Genomic DNA, 14,135 nt, shown 5'->3' with positions numbered 1-14,135 from the left:
AGCGGCCGTTCCGGGCGCGGCGGCGAAGGAAGCGGGAGAGAAAACGAGCTTTATTGGGAAACACCTCCGGGGCGCGGGGGGGGCACACGGTGATCCGGGAGAGGGGCCCTGCCCGGGGAATAAGGCGGCAGCGAGCACCGGCGACGGCGGGGTGGGGGCAGCTGAGGGCTCTGCCGCAGCGAGAGGTTAAGGCAGCGAAGGAGCGGCTTCCTTCGGTGGTTTTGTTTTTCCAACTTGGTCCCGGTTCTGCAGGGGCGGTGAGGGGGCTCCGCCGCGGTACGTGCTGAGCCCTCCCGCCCTGGGGCAACCGAAGGAGGTGGTGCAGGTGAAGGGCAACGGAGCGGCAAGGAAGGGAGACTGTTCTGCATCTTGGTGACAATTAAGTGTCAAGAGAAATGCAGATTGGAAGGAAAAAAAAAAAAAAAAGCCAAACAAAAACCACCTTTCCCAGCACTAGGGAAGGACGCTTTTTAAAAAAAAAATCCTTCATCTTTATCAGGCAGCTGGGGGGTTTTGGTTTTTTGTGATGCCTTCAAGAGTCTCTGCTTATACCTGCAGTCTTGTTTCTCCACCATCCTTCTGATGCATGAAAGCATCTAATCTTTGCGTCATACCTTTGGTGCTGAAGTTTGTTTAAAAAAAAAAAAAACCCAAACCCCCAAAAAAACAGCCCTTCAAGGTTCCAGAATCTCACTGGCACCACATGTTCGTGGCACTAAAATTCCCTGTGTATTGGGAAGGTCCAACAGACCAAGTGTTGCTAGTGGTCCTAGCTTTCCCTACGCTCTCTTTTGAACAGAGCGGCTGCTTTCCACGTAGCAGTAGCATGAGAGAGAAGAATCTCATCTGGGAACATCTCTTGCAGCTCCGTAGCTAACTCGGAGTCTTTTGCATCAAGGTAAGGAATGAGCGATTCCTTCAGGCTGGAAAACAAAGAGCAAAAGTAGTATTAATAGATGGTGTACAGCAAACTACAGATGCCACACAGTATTTTGTGTGGTAGGAATGCACCAATGTTAAGTATACAGAGTTCTAATATGTGTATTTTGTAAGGAAAAGGATTGAACAGCCAGTCAGATTTAGAGAGAGGCTAAAGAACCCAGAAATGGGAGGGTGCAGGTCAGAACCAAGCTGTTAGGGCCAAGCTGTGTGTGTGGAAAGCTGAGTGTGCTCATCTGAGTGACTGCAGAATTGCTTGTGTTTAGTGCTCATGAACAGCAGCTCCTGGTTTATTCCAGCAGTGTTCCCAAAATAGCTGGTGTAAGATGAAGAAGAGTCATACATGCCAGCAACAGGCAGTGTGTCTTAGAACTAGCTGCATATTCTTAATGTTGATGGTTGTGCTTTGTGTCCAGCATGGCAGTCATTGGCCAAGGGAACCGTTTCCATCACATGCATTTTCAGACGCAGAGAAGCCTAAGTTAATAACAACAACAACAACAGTAGGTTGGTGTGGGCTGCACAACTCTGTTACCTCCATGTGTGTCTGAATTCATCCACAGCTTGGACACGTCTCAGCCTCAAGATGATCATTTCATGGAGCTCCTGCAGGAAGGTTTCCAGCCTTGAGTGGACGAGGAAGGTGTTGAGGAGCTTGGCAATCTCTGGAGTGAGCTCAGCTTTGTAGACTGTACTGATGTCTACAAATGGATCCTGAAAATGCAGTGAGGGGAAAAAACAACCAACCATACACATTTGAGCAACTTCATTTCAAGAAGAGGAAACAGCTGGTTAGACACTGAAGTTACCAGTGTACCTTACCCTTTTGAGGCGCAGAAGCTGCTCAGATTTGCGGGTAGAAAGAAGTTGCCATAGGGCTATGTTGTGCTTTAGGCGGCATCGTCTAAGGGCCTGAAAGAAAAACACATATATGGAGTGAACCTGGCTGTAAGGGATGTATTTAGGAACCTGTCCCCACCCTGCCCTGCCCATGCAGGTCAAAACTGCAGAGGAGCACAAGTGCAAAGAGTTCAGCAGGGAGTGCATTGAGCCTTTTTAACCTGGGCATAGAAGCCCGTCTGCAATAGGCTCCTCTCTCCCTCTCCTGCATTTTGCCTTCAATAATTCATCTTTTTGGTATCATGAAAGGGAGTGGGAAAGCGATAGGGCTATGTCACACATACTTGTCATAACATAGTGCCTTTGCCCCCTATCAGTAAAGGGTCTCTTTTCACACATCATTAGGAGATAAAACCTTCCCCTGTCACCACTTTTGAGAGGTAAAGGGATATTTTCAGTCCTGCTCAGCACCAGGCAAGCCAGTGTCACCGAAAGCTGACTCATAATTGAAAGTTCTCCCTTTTCTCAGTTTTAGCATTGCAACTTATTATGCTGACACTCAACTGAGAATTCTCCTTCCTGGTGCTGACAGAAGGGCTTGGATCTGCAGAGAAGAGTTGGACCTTCTGCACATCCTGCACCTGACCTTTCTGTAGGGTTTTGCAAGAACCTGCTGAGCATCACAAGCTGTTAGATGCTCCCACCTTGCAAACACTGCTTGCAGGGGAAGTGAAAATTGTTTCCCCCCTGCTGTTGAATGTGGTGGGGAGGGAATTCTATCACATAACTTTTCAAGCTGAACTTTTGCTGGGCTTGGAGATCAGACTGGCTGGATTTAGTATAAACCAGCGCAGATTTTATCCTGTAAGAGTAAGAGCTATGCTCTCAGGACTCACGTGCAGTACATGAGGGTTTGTCTGATCACCCATCTGCAGAACATTTTCGATGTAGTCAGTCAGAAGCATTTCAGCATTCTCTCCAGCCATGGCCAGGAATCCCAAGGTAATTTCAGTGACGGACAAAGCATCACAGACATCACTGTAAGACTGTAGTTCCCCAGTGATCATGTTCATCATAGAACTGGGGAGAGCACTCTGAAAACCAGGAAGTCAAAGCAGTTGCTAATATTAGTTTAGAGCCATTTCTTATTGCTGCTGAAGTTGCTAAAGTCATGGAAGACAGCAGAGCCTCAGATTTAGGAAACTGAAAATGCTTAACTATATCCTGTTCCTTTGTAAATCCTCACTGACAAAAGAAGGCCAGTTGGTACATAGTCAAGGCACGCCAAGAGATTAGCAGACAAGCCTTCAGATGAAGAAGGCAAGTGACAGAAGACAAACCTAACATTTCTTGGGATGGCAGGGGTCACATGCTTGCCCTGTTTCCTCCAATGCAGAAACCCACCTGATCCAGCTTATTCCTGACATCATTAAATAGCTGTTCATAATTCCGATCATGTCTGTACACGAGGGTAGGTATTCCCTGTCAGGAGAGAAACCCATGGTTGTAAAGCTTTGGTAACATTGCTTACCCTGCTGCAGTGCATGCCTGGCTGCAGCAAACACTGCAGGGCTCCAACATCAGCCAAGAAGTTGTCTGCAGAAAACATAGCTAGCTGCCTTGTCCTACCGTTAGGGTGATGAGTGGTTTCCCCTGCAGGAACTTGCTGACAACTTGCTGCTGGATCCTCTCCAGATCAAAGTCCTGCAACGTCTCCCCTCCCTTCTCCATGCTGTACTGGCAGTTGGACAAGATCAGAGGAATCAGGTCTCTCTCAACCTCATAACTGATCAAGTGCAGGTCAGCCACTTCTGACGGACTGATCAAGTACCTGCAGAAAAGAAAACAGTCTCCATTTAGAGCGAGAAGCGTTTATCAGGCAGGGAAAGCTGATTGAGTGGTAGCAGGTAATACAACAGAGCCCCCCAAAACACGCCTAGCTGGAGTAGCAACATACCTATCCTCTTCCTTGATGTGTTTGTTCACTGAGTGGATAAAGTCATTGTGCAGACTAATGAGATAACTGGCTAAGGCTGTGGAGCAGAGGCCCAGGCCCTGTCGACGTGGCAGAAGGACCTCAAGCTTGTTGTCCAGGGTCAGGTCAGCATCACAGTAGCCTTTAGGAAGCTTAATTTGCCCTGAAATAAAAGGCAGAGAAGACTGCTTGAGATGGCCCAGAGCCAGCCCACGATGAGCAAGCCTCTCCTGAGCTGACCCAGGTCAGGAGAAAGTATAGAACCTGAAAAAAGCAGCGCTCTTTCTATTACGTATAAGCGCTAAAGGGAGCAAGTTCAGGTGAGAATACTAGAAGAGGGAAACAAATTCTTCCATTTGCACCTAGATCTTCTTAAACCTCTAATGGCCAAGGTCAGTTTTGAGGATATGTCTCAGCATCACTGATGGGAGGAACTTGAACTGTCAAAGAGTAATAGTAGAGAAGCATTGTCTGACAGCTGGCAAGCTCTTGCTTCCATCACTCAAAACAATGCTGGGAAAGAACGGTACTCACCATCGGTGTCCAGCGAGCGTCTCAGCTTGTTCCAGACAGTCAGAAACACATTCACTCTCCTTTGTAACAGGTCCCTCATCACATCTGAGGAACAACAGAGACGAATCCTTGAAACACCTTTTACTGGCAACACCATGAAACTCCGCAATATAAGAATTTTCAAAGCGTAGCACTGAACTCTAGGCAACTGCTCAAACAGATCAAGAGAGACTAAACAGACAAACAGTTTTCTAATGGTATCAAATTGAGTCATTTGCTCTGTTTGTTTATATTCGTCCATTATTGTCTGCGGTTGGCCCAGGCTACAAGGCTGGATGGATCCTTGGTCTGATTCTGCATGACCTTTAAGTACTTTTCCGTTAGTACTTAAAAACATCAGTAATTGTACTTAAGTACAATTGAAGGAGTTGCCACAAAATGTCTATGCGCTGCTCATGAATGGAAGGGATGGAGATCTATTCCACCTTTTAGGCAGGCCCTACTCTAGGACAGAGCTTAAAAATTCAACATACCCACTGCTGCACTCAGGGATTTATCTTGCCTATCTCTGAGCAGGGTCCCTACCCCTTGTGAACAATCTTCCTGTGCTTAATTCTCTTTAAAGTCACCTGATGACTTTTCCAAGCATAACTCCAGGGTTAAGGTCTCCAATTCATTTGGATGGGAGTTAAAAGGAAAATATGAGGGCTTAAGATTGCAAGCTCAAGAGAAGTTTTCACCTTCATTTTCAACTGGACTACCCAGGGCTTTTTGTTTCACTAATTACAATTTTGGCGGAGTCTTCTCACCTGAGAGGGGTTCGTTGAGGAATTCTCTGATCGAGCAGTGTTTGACATCAGCGGTGTTCTGAAATCGCCTCACCAAGTCTCTCTGCAGAGCTAGAATCTCTGGTAAGAATTTAACCAGCCTCAGTTCTGTTTCCTGGAAGAGGAAAGGGGGCCTATGAGTAAGGTTGTTCTTGGACAAACCAGTTTTGAATACTTTTATGGAATTACTTTTTAAATGTTTAAAAGAAGAAGTATTTTACACGTGCAGTTCTCAAGATTATAGAAAGTTATGAGAATAAAGACACTGTATAATCGAACAGTGGTTTAGTCCTGGGCAACTGGCTGCAGGCGACCCTGCCTGAGCAGGGGGCCGGACCAGATGACCTCCAGAAGTCCCGTCCAACATCAACCAGTCTGTAATTCCGTGAACTGATCTCTGAACATTGCGGTCTCTCATCCCTGTGTCGCACTCACCTTCTGCAGAAACTTCCAAAGGAGAGGGACAGTGTCCTTGGCATTCTTTTGCTGGACTACGTGGCCCAGGTTCTCCACTGAAATCCTCTTTCGGCAGCTCCACATCTTGGAGTGATGTATGTGACTGTCCTTTGGCAGCTGGGACAGGAAAGTGACTGGGTCACCATACACTATTTTCACTATTGGATTGGAAGAAATTCTCTCATCCTCTTGTATTTGTCTATTTAACTTCAGAAGTTTTTTATCCAAATCCTGCATTAAAAGAAAAAAAATATATCAGAATTGGCAGTGTCCTGCCATGTTGAACCTCCACTAGAGTATATTTCCTTAATATACCCCTACAAGTTAAAGTTAACCTGCAGTTGTGTCATAGATGGCTTGGCTTTAGGAACAGCTGGGTGAAAAGTGTCGCACAGATATTACAGCAGGTCAGATTTCCAAATAAGTGGATTCTGAACTGTGCAGCTACTGAAATTTTATACAGCAAATCTCACCTCCAATTCAGGAACAATAATTGTGTTTGCAACAATTTCTTCCCATTTGTTTCTCTTCTCCTTGGTGGAGAGCACATCAAACTGAACTGGCCCTGCAACAGGAATATTTAGTCTCTTACATCTGCAATATTTCAGTTAAAAGAAAGCACAGATTCTCTAAGCTTCCAGATGTGACATCCTTGCAAGTTAGCATGATGAGCCAAGAGCAATGACAGAGGTCCTAGAAGCTAACCGAGTATCTTGGTCTAGCTGGAGAGTACCATCCAAAACAGCACACAGTGATCGCAGGTTCTCAGAACCTTCAGTCCAGTCATTCATTTGAATGATGTGGACATTTATACAAGTCATTCATAATCCCAGAAAGGTTAAACAAGTTGTCCAAGGTCAGACCATGATCAATGGCAGACCAAAGAACAGAGCTTGGAATACTGATTTGTGCTGTCACACACTAAAAATATGGCTATTACATATAAATCCCTCATGTGACACAATGACTCATGTCAACTTGAACTCCAGATTCAACCGTGAACGATACTCTGCCATCCCTCTTCTACCAAATAGCTTCTTGGTAGTCATTTAGAGGGCAGTATAGTATACAGATTATACGCAGCATGAGCTACTGTGCTTTGAGTAGTACCTCTGCTTGTGAGCTGAAAGCTCTGACATGTCATGAGGTTATTTATTCAATAATTCCTTTTCAGAATTATGCACCAAATCTTGCGAACCCCACATGCTCGACCAAAAGAGAAGTAAACAGCCAAAAATTCTTCACTCCCTACAGTAAGAAACAAGCCTCAAATTTCTGCATCTTCCTCCTCAGCTCAGCTACTGCCTGTTGGAAATGGTCTATTAGCAAAGAAGCTAAATAACTGCTGCCCTTAAAATGCTCATATAGCTTGCAGATGTGATATGGCAGGTAGTTGTCCTTACACTGGCCTGGGTGCTGATGGGAATCCTTGAGGAGGCTGCTGAGGACAAGATGAAGGATGTTGATAGTCTCATCCACACTCTTCCCCAAAATTTTTGTCAGCTGTGCCAAGTCCTCCCGAATATGCTGCTGCAGGAAACTCACCGAGTTGCGCACTGGTGGCTTGATAATCTTTTGCAATGACTGAAGAGCAACAACAGGCAAGAATGAGCATAGCCAATAACGTCCAGTTCAAGCACAAGGCATGCAGAACCACAGTCTTACCAGAAAGTCAACTCCATCCTATAGGATTCCTACCACTTGAACAAATAAAGGCAGGTATGTGTGTATACGCGTGCATGCAAGTGCATGAAGGAACCAAAATCACTCCTGCACAAGGGGGGAAGTGAATTTGGGTCTTGCATCTTGAAAGGCTACCCTAGTTACTTGGCAATATGATGAAAAGGACCAGCATCATACAAAGCTTTCACTACATTTTATGTGGCCACTTGGAACTATTATTGGAAGATACCTGAGGATCTTTTGTGGCTCCCAGCAACATCGTCAAATGTGTGAGCAAGCGTATCAGAACGAAGACAACTGGGGACATGGCCCGATCAGACACTGCCGTTGTTTTTCTGTGTTGTGCATCTCCAAGTATGTGGCCAGTTTGAGTTCTGTCTTCATTAGTCCTGTTGGAAAGCGTATATATAGTGGGTTTTTGCCTTGACAAAAAACACACAAGAGATGTCTTTGATACCCAGTAATGTCTTTTTGACCCATAAGTTCTTTGAATGCCATAAAAGCTGCCAATTGAAAGTGCTACAGAGGAATGAGGACTTCCAGTAAGTTTTGTACACAAATAAGCCAATTTGTTTAGTTTTGCTGGCTGATTACTCTTCTTTGGACATCTCTTCCTAATATGTTTTCTATGAAAGAGGCAACATCCAGCCCTGTACGGCAAGATTAGCCAACTCCACACTGGACAGATGAGAAGCCACTGATGTTAGAATTCGTAACTTTAACATTCTTACACAAGGGCTGTAAGTGCTAATCCAGAGAACTGAGGAGGAGGGAGCACAAGTCATAGTTACCGGAGCTCTGGTAGAAACTCTTCAGTCATGCTGATCCATTTAAGAAAATGTTGCCTATTACTAGATGTTGGTGTAGAACCACATAACCTGTATCAGCCTGGATGAGCAGGGAGATGAAAAACCCTAAACCAGCAGCTTGACAAGTTCTTATGTTAAGGCAGTTTCTGCAAAGTCAGAGTTATACCAGCACTCCTAACAGCTGAGCCTCTTCTCCCTAGAGGCCAATGTCCGAGCCAATGGGGAATCCCACGTGCCACCTTTCAGGCAGCAGCATGAAGTGGTTGGTACCTTTTGCCTTCAAAGCATGACAGGCAAGTATGACATCATTTAGCGCTGAAAAGGTTAATGAATCAAAGCATACCGGAATTCCTGAAAGCCACGCAGTGGCTTATGCATTTCCCCTCCAACTTGGGCACCACAGTCGAGACAGCAACTAGTTTCCATGGGGAGGCCACACTAGCAAAAAGCAAAATGAGAAAACTGAATTCCAGAGTAAGAGCCTCTCCAGCAGAGAAAGAATGAAACACAAATCCAAGCTGTAACTGGTTAATTCACAAACTGCTATATACTGGGCAAAGGGCCTCTGCCTCTCTTGTTTCCTAGATTTATGGTATAAGCTGTGTTAGAGCTATTCCAAATTTTACATTACAATGGCAAAATGATTAACAATAGAGTTTAGAAAATGAACCACTGTGCAATAGAACATTAAAACGAGTAAACTAAATAAAACAGTTTATTGTTGAAAACACTACCTGCTTAAAAACCCACCAGTCTCAAATTCTTACCTCTCCTACAGTGCAGGGGTGGCCATTTGGACATGCTATCAAGAAAGAGAAACAAACAGGACAGTATTATAAGACAGACATTTACAAAGCCCCTGTTATTCCCTTTCACAGGGACCATCATCTTGGAGCAAGAAATATGCTTAAAGATCTAATCCAAAGCACTGACTGTCCCAAAGCTCAAAGGAGTGATAGGCCCATATAGGAACCCAAGGAATTTTTCAGTGCTTCTCTCCTTGAGAAACAAGGGATGGAAGCCTGAAAGATTCTGCTGCTGAGTATCAAATGGGCTGGTAAGCATGAATGCTCCCACCCCTGAACTCCTAGTCTGCAGTAAGATCCCACTGCGGAAAGCAGAGAACTGAAAGCTGGCCAGGAAGGTGGCAAAGTGCTCCTCTTCTGCTCACACCACTTTAACATTGCCAGAAGTAACAGGACAGGTCTTCTGCACTCTCAAACTCTGTAAACAGCTATAAGCTTGAGACTAAACAGAAGCTCAATGCACTTTGCTGCATTACCCACATAAACCGTAGCTACAAATCTTAATTTACAAAGGATAACTCATGCTGAGAAGAGGAGTGTGTCTGTCCTCACATTTGGAACAGTTTCATTCAAAACCCAAGGATTATCCTTCAATTTCTTTCACAGCCAGTCAGGAGCACTTACTGTACCAGCGCAGAGTGGCCAGTCCTTCCCAGGCCCTCGCCTGAGCCATTATATCTTCTGGCATTGTAGGCAGAAAAGAGTGCTAAGGAGGAAAAAGGAGAAAAGGTGACAAATTAGTATATAAATCAGCAGTCGCTCACTGGTTCTTTACTCATGATGGGGAACAAGAGACATCTGAAAGCAGAGGTCATGCAGATGATGTACATGCACATTTTCCAATTCTACCTTTGAAAATCCACTCTTAAGAATTGTCAATATTGTTAAGACTTGCTTGTGCACTCTAGACATCCTGAACTGGATTATTCTTGGGGTGGCCTGATGTATCCTGGTGTGTACCAGCACATTTCCTTACGCCTTGGATAGCCAGAAGAAGTAGAGCAGGAGATCCCTCCGCCCTGACTCAGCCTAGGGCTCCACGAGCCATCATCCTCTAGAGCACACAGGTCTCCACAGTATGACCTGCCAAGTGCTTTCAGACTTGCTCACTCAAATATCAGCAAAAGTATTTGCCTGATACTGCTCAGGATGCAGAGGTACCCTGAAAAGCTACCAGTCCAGAGCTGCTTGTTGTGCTAATTCATCCCAACAACACTGAAATAATCATGCATTGGTAATTCACAGCTAAAACATTAAGTTGGTGCTTTTGATGTTAAGAAAGGTTAGGTTATAGAGGATCCAGCAGATGCATGAACGAACTAGCAATACGCTGAATTGCCATCTGAGTTAAATCTCTTTACCTCCATGGTGTGCGGATGGAATGCCAGATTCCTCAGGGGCTGCAGGACGGGGTTCCGCCCGCACAGCAAGACAGCTGCGGCATGAACAGCCATTTCAATTAGTGCTCCATTGTGGCTGAAGCTTTGAGGATCCACTGTCAGAGATGGCAGTGCATTCATCACAAGAGAAGCTGCAAAGTGTTGCAGGTCCGGAAAATTCAGGACTTGGGAGTTCTGGATGAACTTAGTCATAGCATCTTTTTGCTGAAAGCACATATTTAAAAGAAATAAAACCAGCATGACATTGCCCACCAAACTGAAGAGGACTATCAGCTGCTTCCCATGCTGTGTTGCCCCTGCTCTGAAAACATTTCCAGTCTGCTCGGATCAGGACATAACCATATTTGGGGCAGAAGAACAAAAGGCTCTTCCACCAATGATTCCAATCTCATTCATCCTCATCAATGAAGCATGTTTGTCACAAGCTTCCAAAGTGAAGTATCTTACCTGCTGTTTGGGATGAAGACTTGAGTCACTAACTCCATACAGGGCAGTGACCTCTCTGAAAATAGCCAAGAGCAGATGGACAGATTGTACAGCCGGGGAGCTGCTAGATGCCTAGAAAAGAAGAACTGATGATACCGCACAGAAGAGGCTATAGCTGTCACAGCTAAAGTTTGACAAGGTTCCAGCTGGTTACTGGATATACAGGCTTCAGCAGGTCTGCAGTAAAGCTCTCCCCACAAATGAAGGGGGATAGTGCAGAAATGGCTGTTCAAGCCATAAATGAGTAACCTGGCAGCACTCAAGCTGATTGACAGTTTTACATCAGAAAGCTCTCAAGTATTTTATTCTTCTAACATCCAGTCAGAAGTGCGATCTCACTAGGCAGCAACCTGCACATGCCTTTCTTCAAATCAAATCAACACGCAAGTGAAAAAAAATAAATCACAACCAGGGCATAATAGATGGTACCGAGACATTCAAAGGCGCATTTTTTGCAAACTTCTTCCTGAAGATTTTCATACACAAAATACATATTGGAAAAAAGTTACAATTACACAGAAGTGATTTCTGTTTGATTTTTGCCTGGCAAGACACAAGGCTAGGCAGATATGGGCAGGCAAGGAGAGGGCATGAAGCTTCTTTGATTATCTGCCTACTCTCCTGTCAGTTGGCTACAAGGTGCCTGTATTGCTTACTGTAAAACAAACTGCTACGATAGATTACAAGGGGAGAAAACCAAGGATGAGGCAACCAACAGAATAACCTCAGAGTTATGCATGCTAGAACACAGGTGAGAAAAACAAACATGTGTGTCTGCCAGGATAAGCCACAGTAACTTTCAAGCAAATGCAACCCAGGCATCTCTACTGGAAGAAACACTGTCAACAGGAACACATAAAGCTTAAACCCTGGCCATCCAGAACCCACAATAGGATTATGGTGAGGAGAATGTGCCCTACCTTCTCTGCCTCTAGAAGACCCTCAGTCTTGCACTCAATCATGGCTTTCCCCACAGCATCACGCAGGACTCTGTAATTCTTGCCACATGCCAGGTAACGATCGATGTGATTAGACTGGCTGTTCTGTACCTACAAAGGGAAAACCCCATGGTGAGCACTGTGGACATTAACCAGCCATTGGACAAGGCAGAACCTCCTCCTCCTCCTCAGAACTGTGGCATTTCAGCCTTCGCAAAGAGACAGCAGGCAGGCATGGCAACCCAAATGGCTTCTCACTGCCGTAAGAGACTCCATTCAATAGAGAGCGACGATAAGTCATCTTCACAACCACTCCCACTGTGGTGAGTCCCCCAAGAGCCACGCAACAGTAGAAACACCCCAAAGCAGCACAAGCTGATGACTAAGAGGAGACCAGAGCCATCTCCAAGGAGACACCTCTTTTTTACCTGTTGCAGAATTTCCACTGGGAACACCCAGTTAAACTGCGCCTCTGTGACAAGCTTCTGAGCAAATTCCATCCCATACTGACTAGCAATTTTCCGGACTAGGTAAACACGATGCCAGTCATTCTTGGTAAGGCTACAGAACACCCTCACATTTGCCAGGTAACGCTGCTTCTCCTCTACCTGGTCTTGCTCTGGAGGGGAAAAAAAGAAAAAAAAAAAAAAGAGGCAAAACCACATCCTACCTTGTAAAACTTTTCTGTTGGCACTAGCTGTAGCACTAAGCCCCTTTTACTAGTACTGACTAACTACACAGGAGAACTTGAGAGCCCTCTCTTCCTCAGATACTTATCTAGAGTGTTTCCGCAGCTGGATTTTAGACAATGATTTATTTCTTCGACAGGGGATGACATACTCTACTTCCATTTCCTTCTCTCAAGGACAAGTTTTTCCCATTTACTGGTAGTTCATTCTCAGAGCTCTTCCATCTTGCTCAATAATGGCTTTCCATTGTCTCAACTGCCAAGGTGACAGTGCTCCCCAAGAACGATCTCCCGGGATGCATTGAGGATGTCAGGCTAGCGAAATACAAGGGCTGGACACTGCAGTCCCTTGGAATTAGTTACATTCCCGCACTTCAATGCTTCATGAACTGCGTAGTATCTGAGATTCTCCACACACTGTTCTCCTTTATTGGGTCAGCAAATCAGCTCAAAACTTTTTACTTACCTTTTTTTAAGTATCTCTTCATCCTTTTTAGCTGCACAGAGCTCTCATTCATATAAAACAATAAGCCTTGCAGCAGTCATGTATCTGAAGCATCATTTATTCATTAAAGTTCAATTTAGTTGGCTCTAAATAAAATTTCATTGTTAGCATCTGGAGGATAAAATAAATCTCCTCCCAAAGGCACAGCTGCTATGTAACTACACCCTAGGGGTCATTGGCACAGCCTTGCTACTAGTTATAGAGCACTTCCAATACATGGTAGAGAGGACAATGACTGACACTCCTAATGAAAGAGAAAAGAAGAAAGCTGATGCACTTGCTCTTGGCCATGCATCAAAACAAGTTCTAGCACAGCACAGGTGCATTGACTGTGTCCAGCCCATCTCCCATGGTGACTTTGCCCTGTATAAAGTATTTCCATTTGATAGCAGAATAATTAGACTTACCTGTGAGCTCATGCAAGTCAAAGAGCAGCTCTGCAGCCTTACTCAGGTACAAGCGAACCTTGGCCACTGCCTGCAGATATTCAACGGATGATTCCTGAGGAGTTTCTCGATTGTTCTTTGGAAGATAGTTCTCTGGAAAGCCTCTGTCTCCAGGCAGAGAGTTCATATGCTCATATCCAAGGCTGCCCTCAGACTTTTCACACATGGAATCCTAAAGATGGGCCAGAATATTGCATGAGTGGCAGAACCACTTAAATCAGATGTCCCGTGCATTGGCACTTTGTATCTCCAATGCATCCACACTGCAGTAAGCACATTAAATTTTCACGTCTCTCATGGCACCCTCCACCCCAATGCCATTAGCTCCTCCCTGTGATCTCTCCGGTGCTTATCCTAAACCTCTGCCACATCACCAAACACCATTTTCAGCAATGTGCCCAAGCTCTCTCCCATATTTCCTAAGCATGTAGCTGAGCAAGAGAGTTATGAGCATGCTGACTGGCCACACACATGCTGAAATACACATCACGTGTACCAAGATGCCAAGCTCTACCTGTCTTTCCCTTAGCAAGAATACAAATTTTGATCTTGTCTACAAAGTCACCATTTTAATGAAAACTATAAGAAATGAAACCTCTACCCTGCTGGCAAGTTTGTTTAAAGTTGTCCAAAGCATTAGAAGTTATGCAAGGGGAGGAAAGGGAACAATCCAAACAGCATAATAATCTAAAGCTCTGCAAACAAAAAAGTGTCTATGAAAACAAGAAAGTAGTCCAGTAGTGGACCACTGCAACTAGAAATCCCCCTGCTTGCTGCACTCCTGTGTTGGAGTTTGAGTCTTATCAGGCCTCACTTAACACTTA

The 14,135-nt window shown here is 44.8% G+C and overlaps 1 protein-coding gene across 1 annotated transcript in view; it reads right to left on the bottom strand.

Annotated features, from left to right (window-relative positions):
* Positions 1-37: 37 nt before the first annotated feature.
* RNF213 (ring finger protein 213) overlaps positions 38-14,135 on the bottom strand; it is a 50,633-nt gene continuing 36,535 nt past the window's right edge. The window contains exons 45-65 of the mRNA XM_050908684.1: positions 13,273-13,483; positions 12,101-12,291; positions 11,655-11,783; positions 10,696-10,806; positions 10,210-10,452; positions 9,473-9,554; positions 8,810-8,844; positions 8,386-8,480; positions 7,463-7,622; positions 6,954-7,134; positions 6,024-6,115; positions 5,530-5,781; positions 5,077-5,209; positions 4,289-4,372; positions 3,737-3,917; positions 3,409-3,610; positions 3,184-3,261; positions 2,676-2,873; positions 1,762-1,851; positions 1,475-1,653; positions 38-923 (exon numbers count right to left, since the gene is read on the bottom strand). Coding sequence (XP_050764641.1) covers positions 770-923; positions 1,475-1,653; positions 1,762-1,851; positions 2,676-2,873; positions 3,184-3,261; positions 3,409-3,610; positions 3,737-3,917; positions 4,289-4,372; positions 5,077-5,209; positions 5,530-5,781; positions 6,024-6,115; positions 6,954-7,134; positions 7,463-7,622; positions 8,386-8,480; positions 8,810-8,844; positions 9,473-9,554; positions 10,210-10,452; positions 10,696-10,806; positions 11,655-11,783; positions 12,101-12,291; positions 13,273-13,483 — 3,081 coding nt within the window. The 3' untranslated portion in view covers positions 38-769. The remainder of the gene's footprint in view (positions 924-1,474; positions 1,654-1,761; positions 1,852-2,675; positions 2,874-3,183; positions 3,262-3,408; positions 3,611-3,736; positions 3,918-4,288; positions 4,373-5,076; positions 5,210-5,529; positions 5,782-6,023; positions 6,116-6,953; positions 7,135-7,462; positions 7,623-8,385; positions 8,481-8,809; positions 8,845-9,472; positions 9,555-10,209; positions 10,453-10,695; positions 10,807-11,654; positions 11,784-12,100; positions 12,292-13,272; positions 13,484-14,135) is intronic.

Source organism: Gymnogyps californianus, chromosome 19 (assembly GCF_018139145.2).
Source record: "Gymnogyps californianus isolate 813 chromosome 19, ASM1813914v2, whole genome shotgun sequence".
Taxonomy (NCBI): domain Eukaryota; kingdom Metazoa; phylum Chordata; class Aves; order Accipitriformes; family Cathartidae; genus Gymnogyps; species Gymnogyps californianus.
This window is presented reverse-complemented; position numbering and strand designations above follow the sequence as displayed.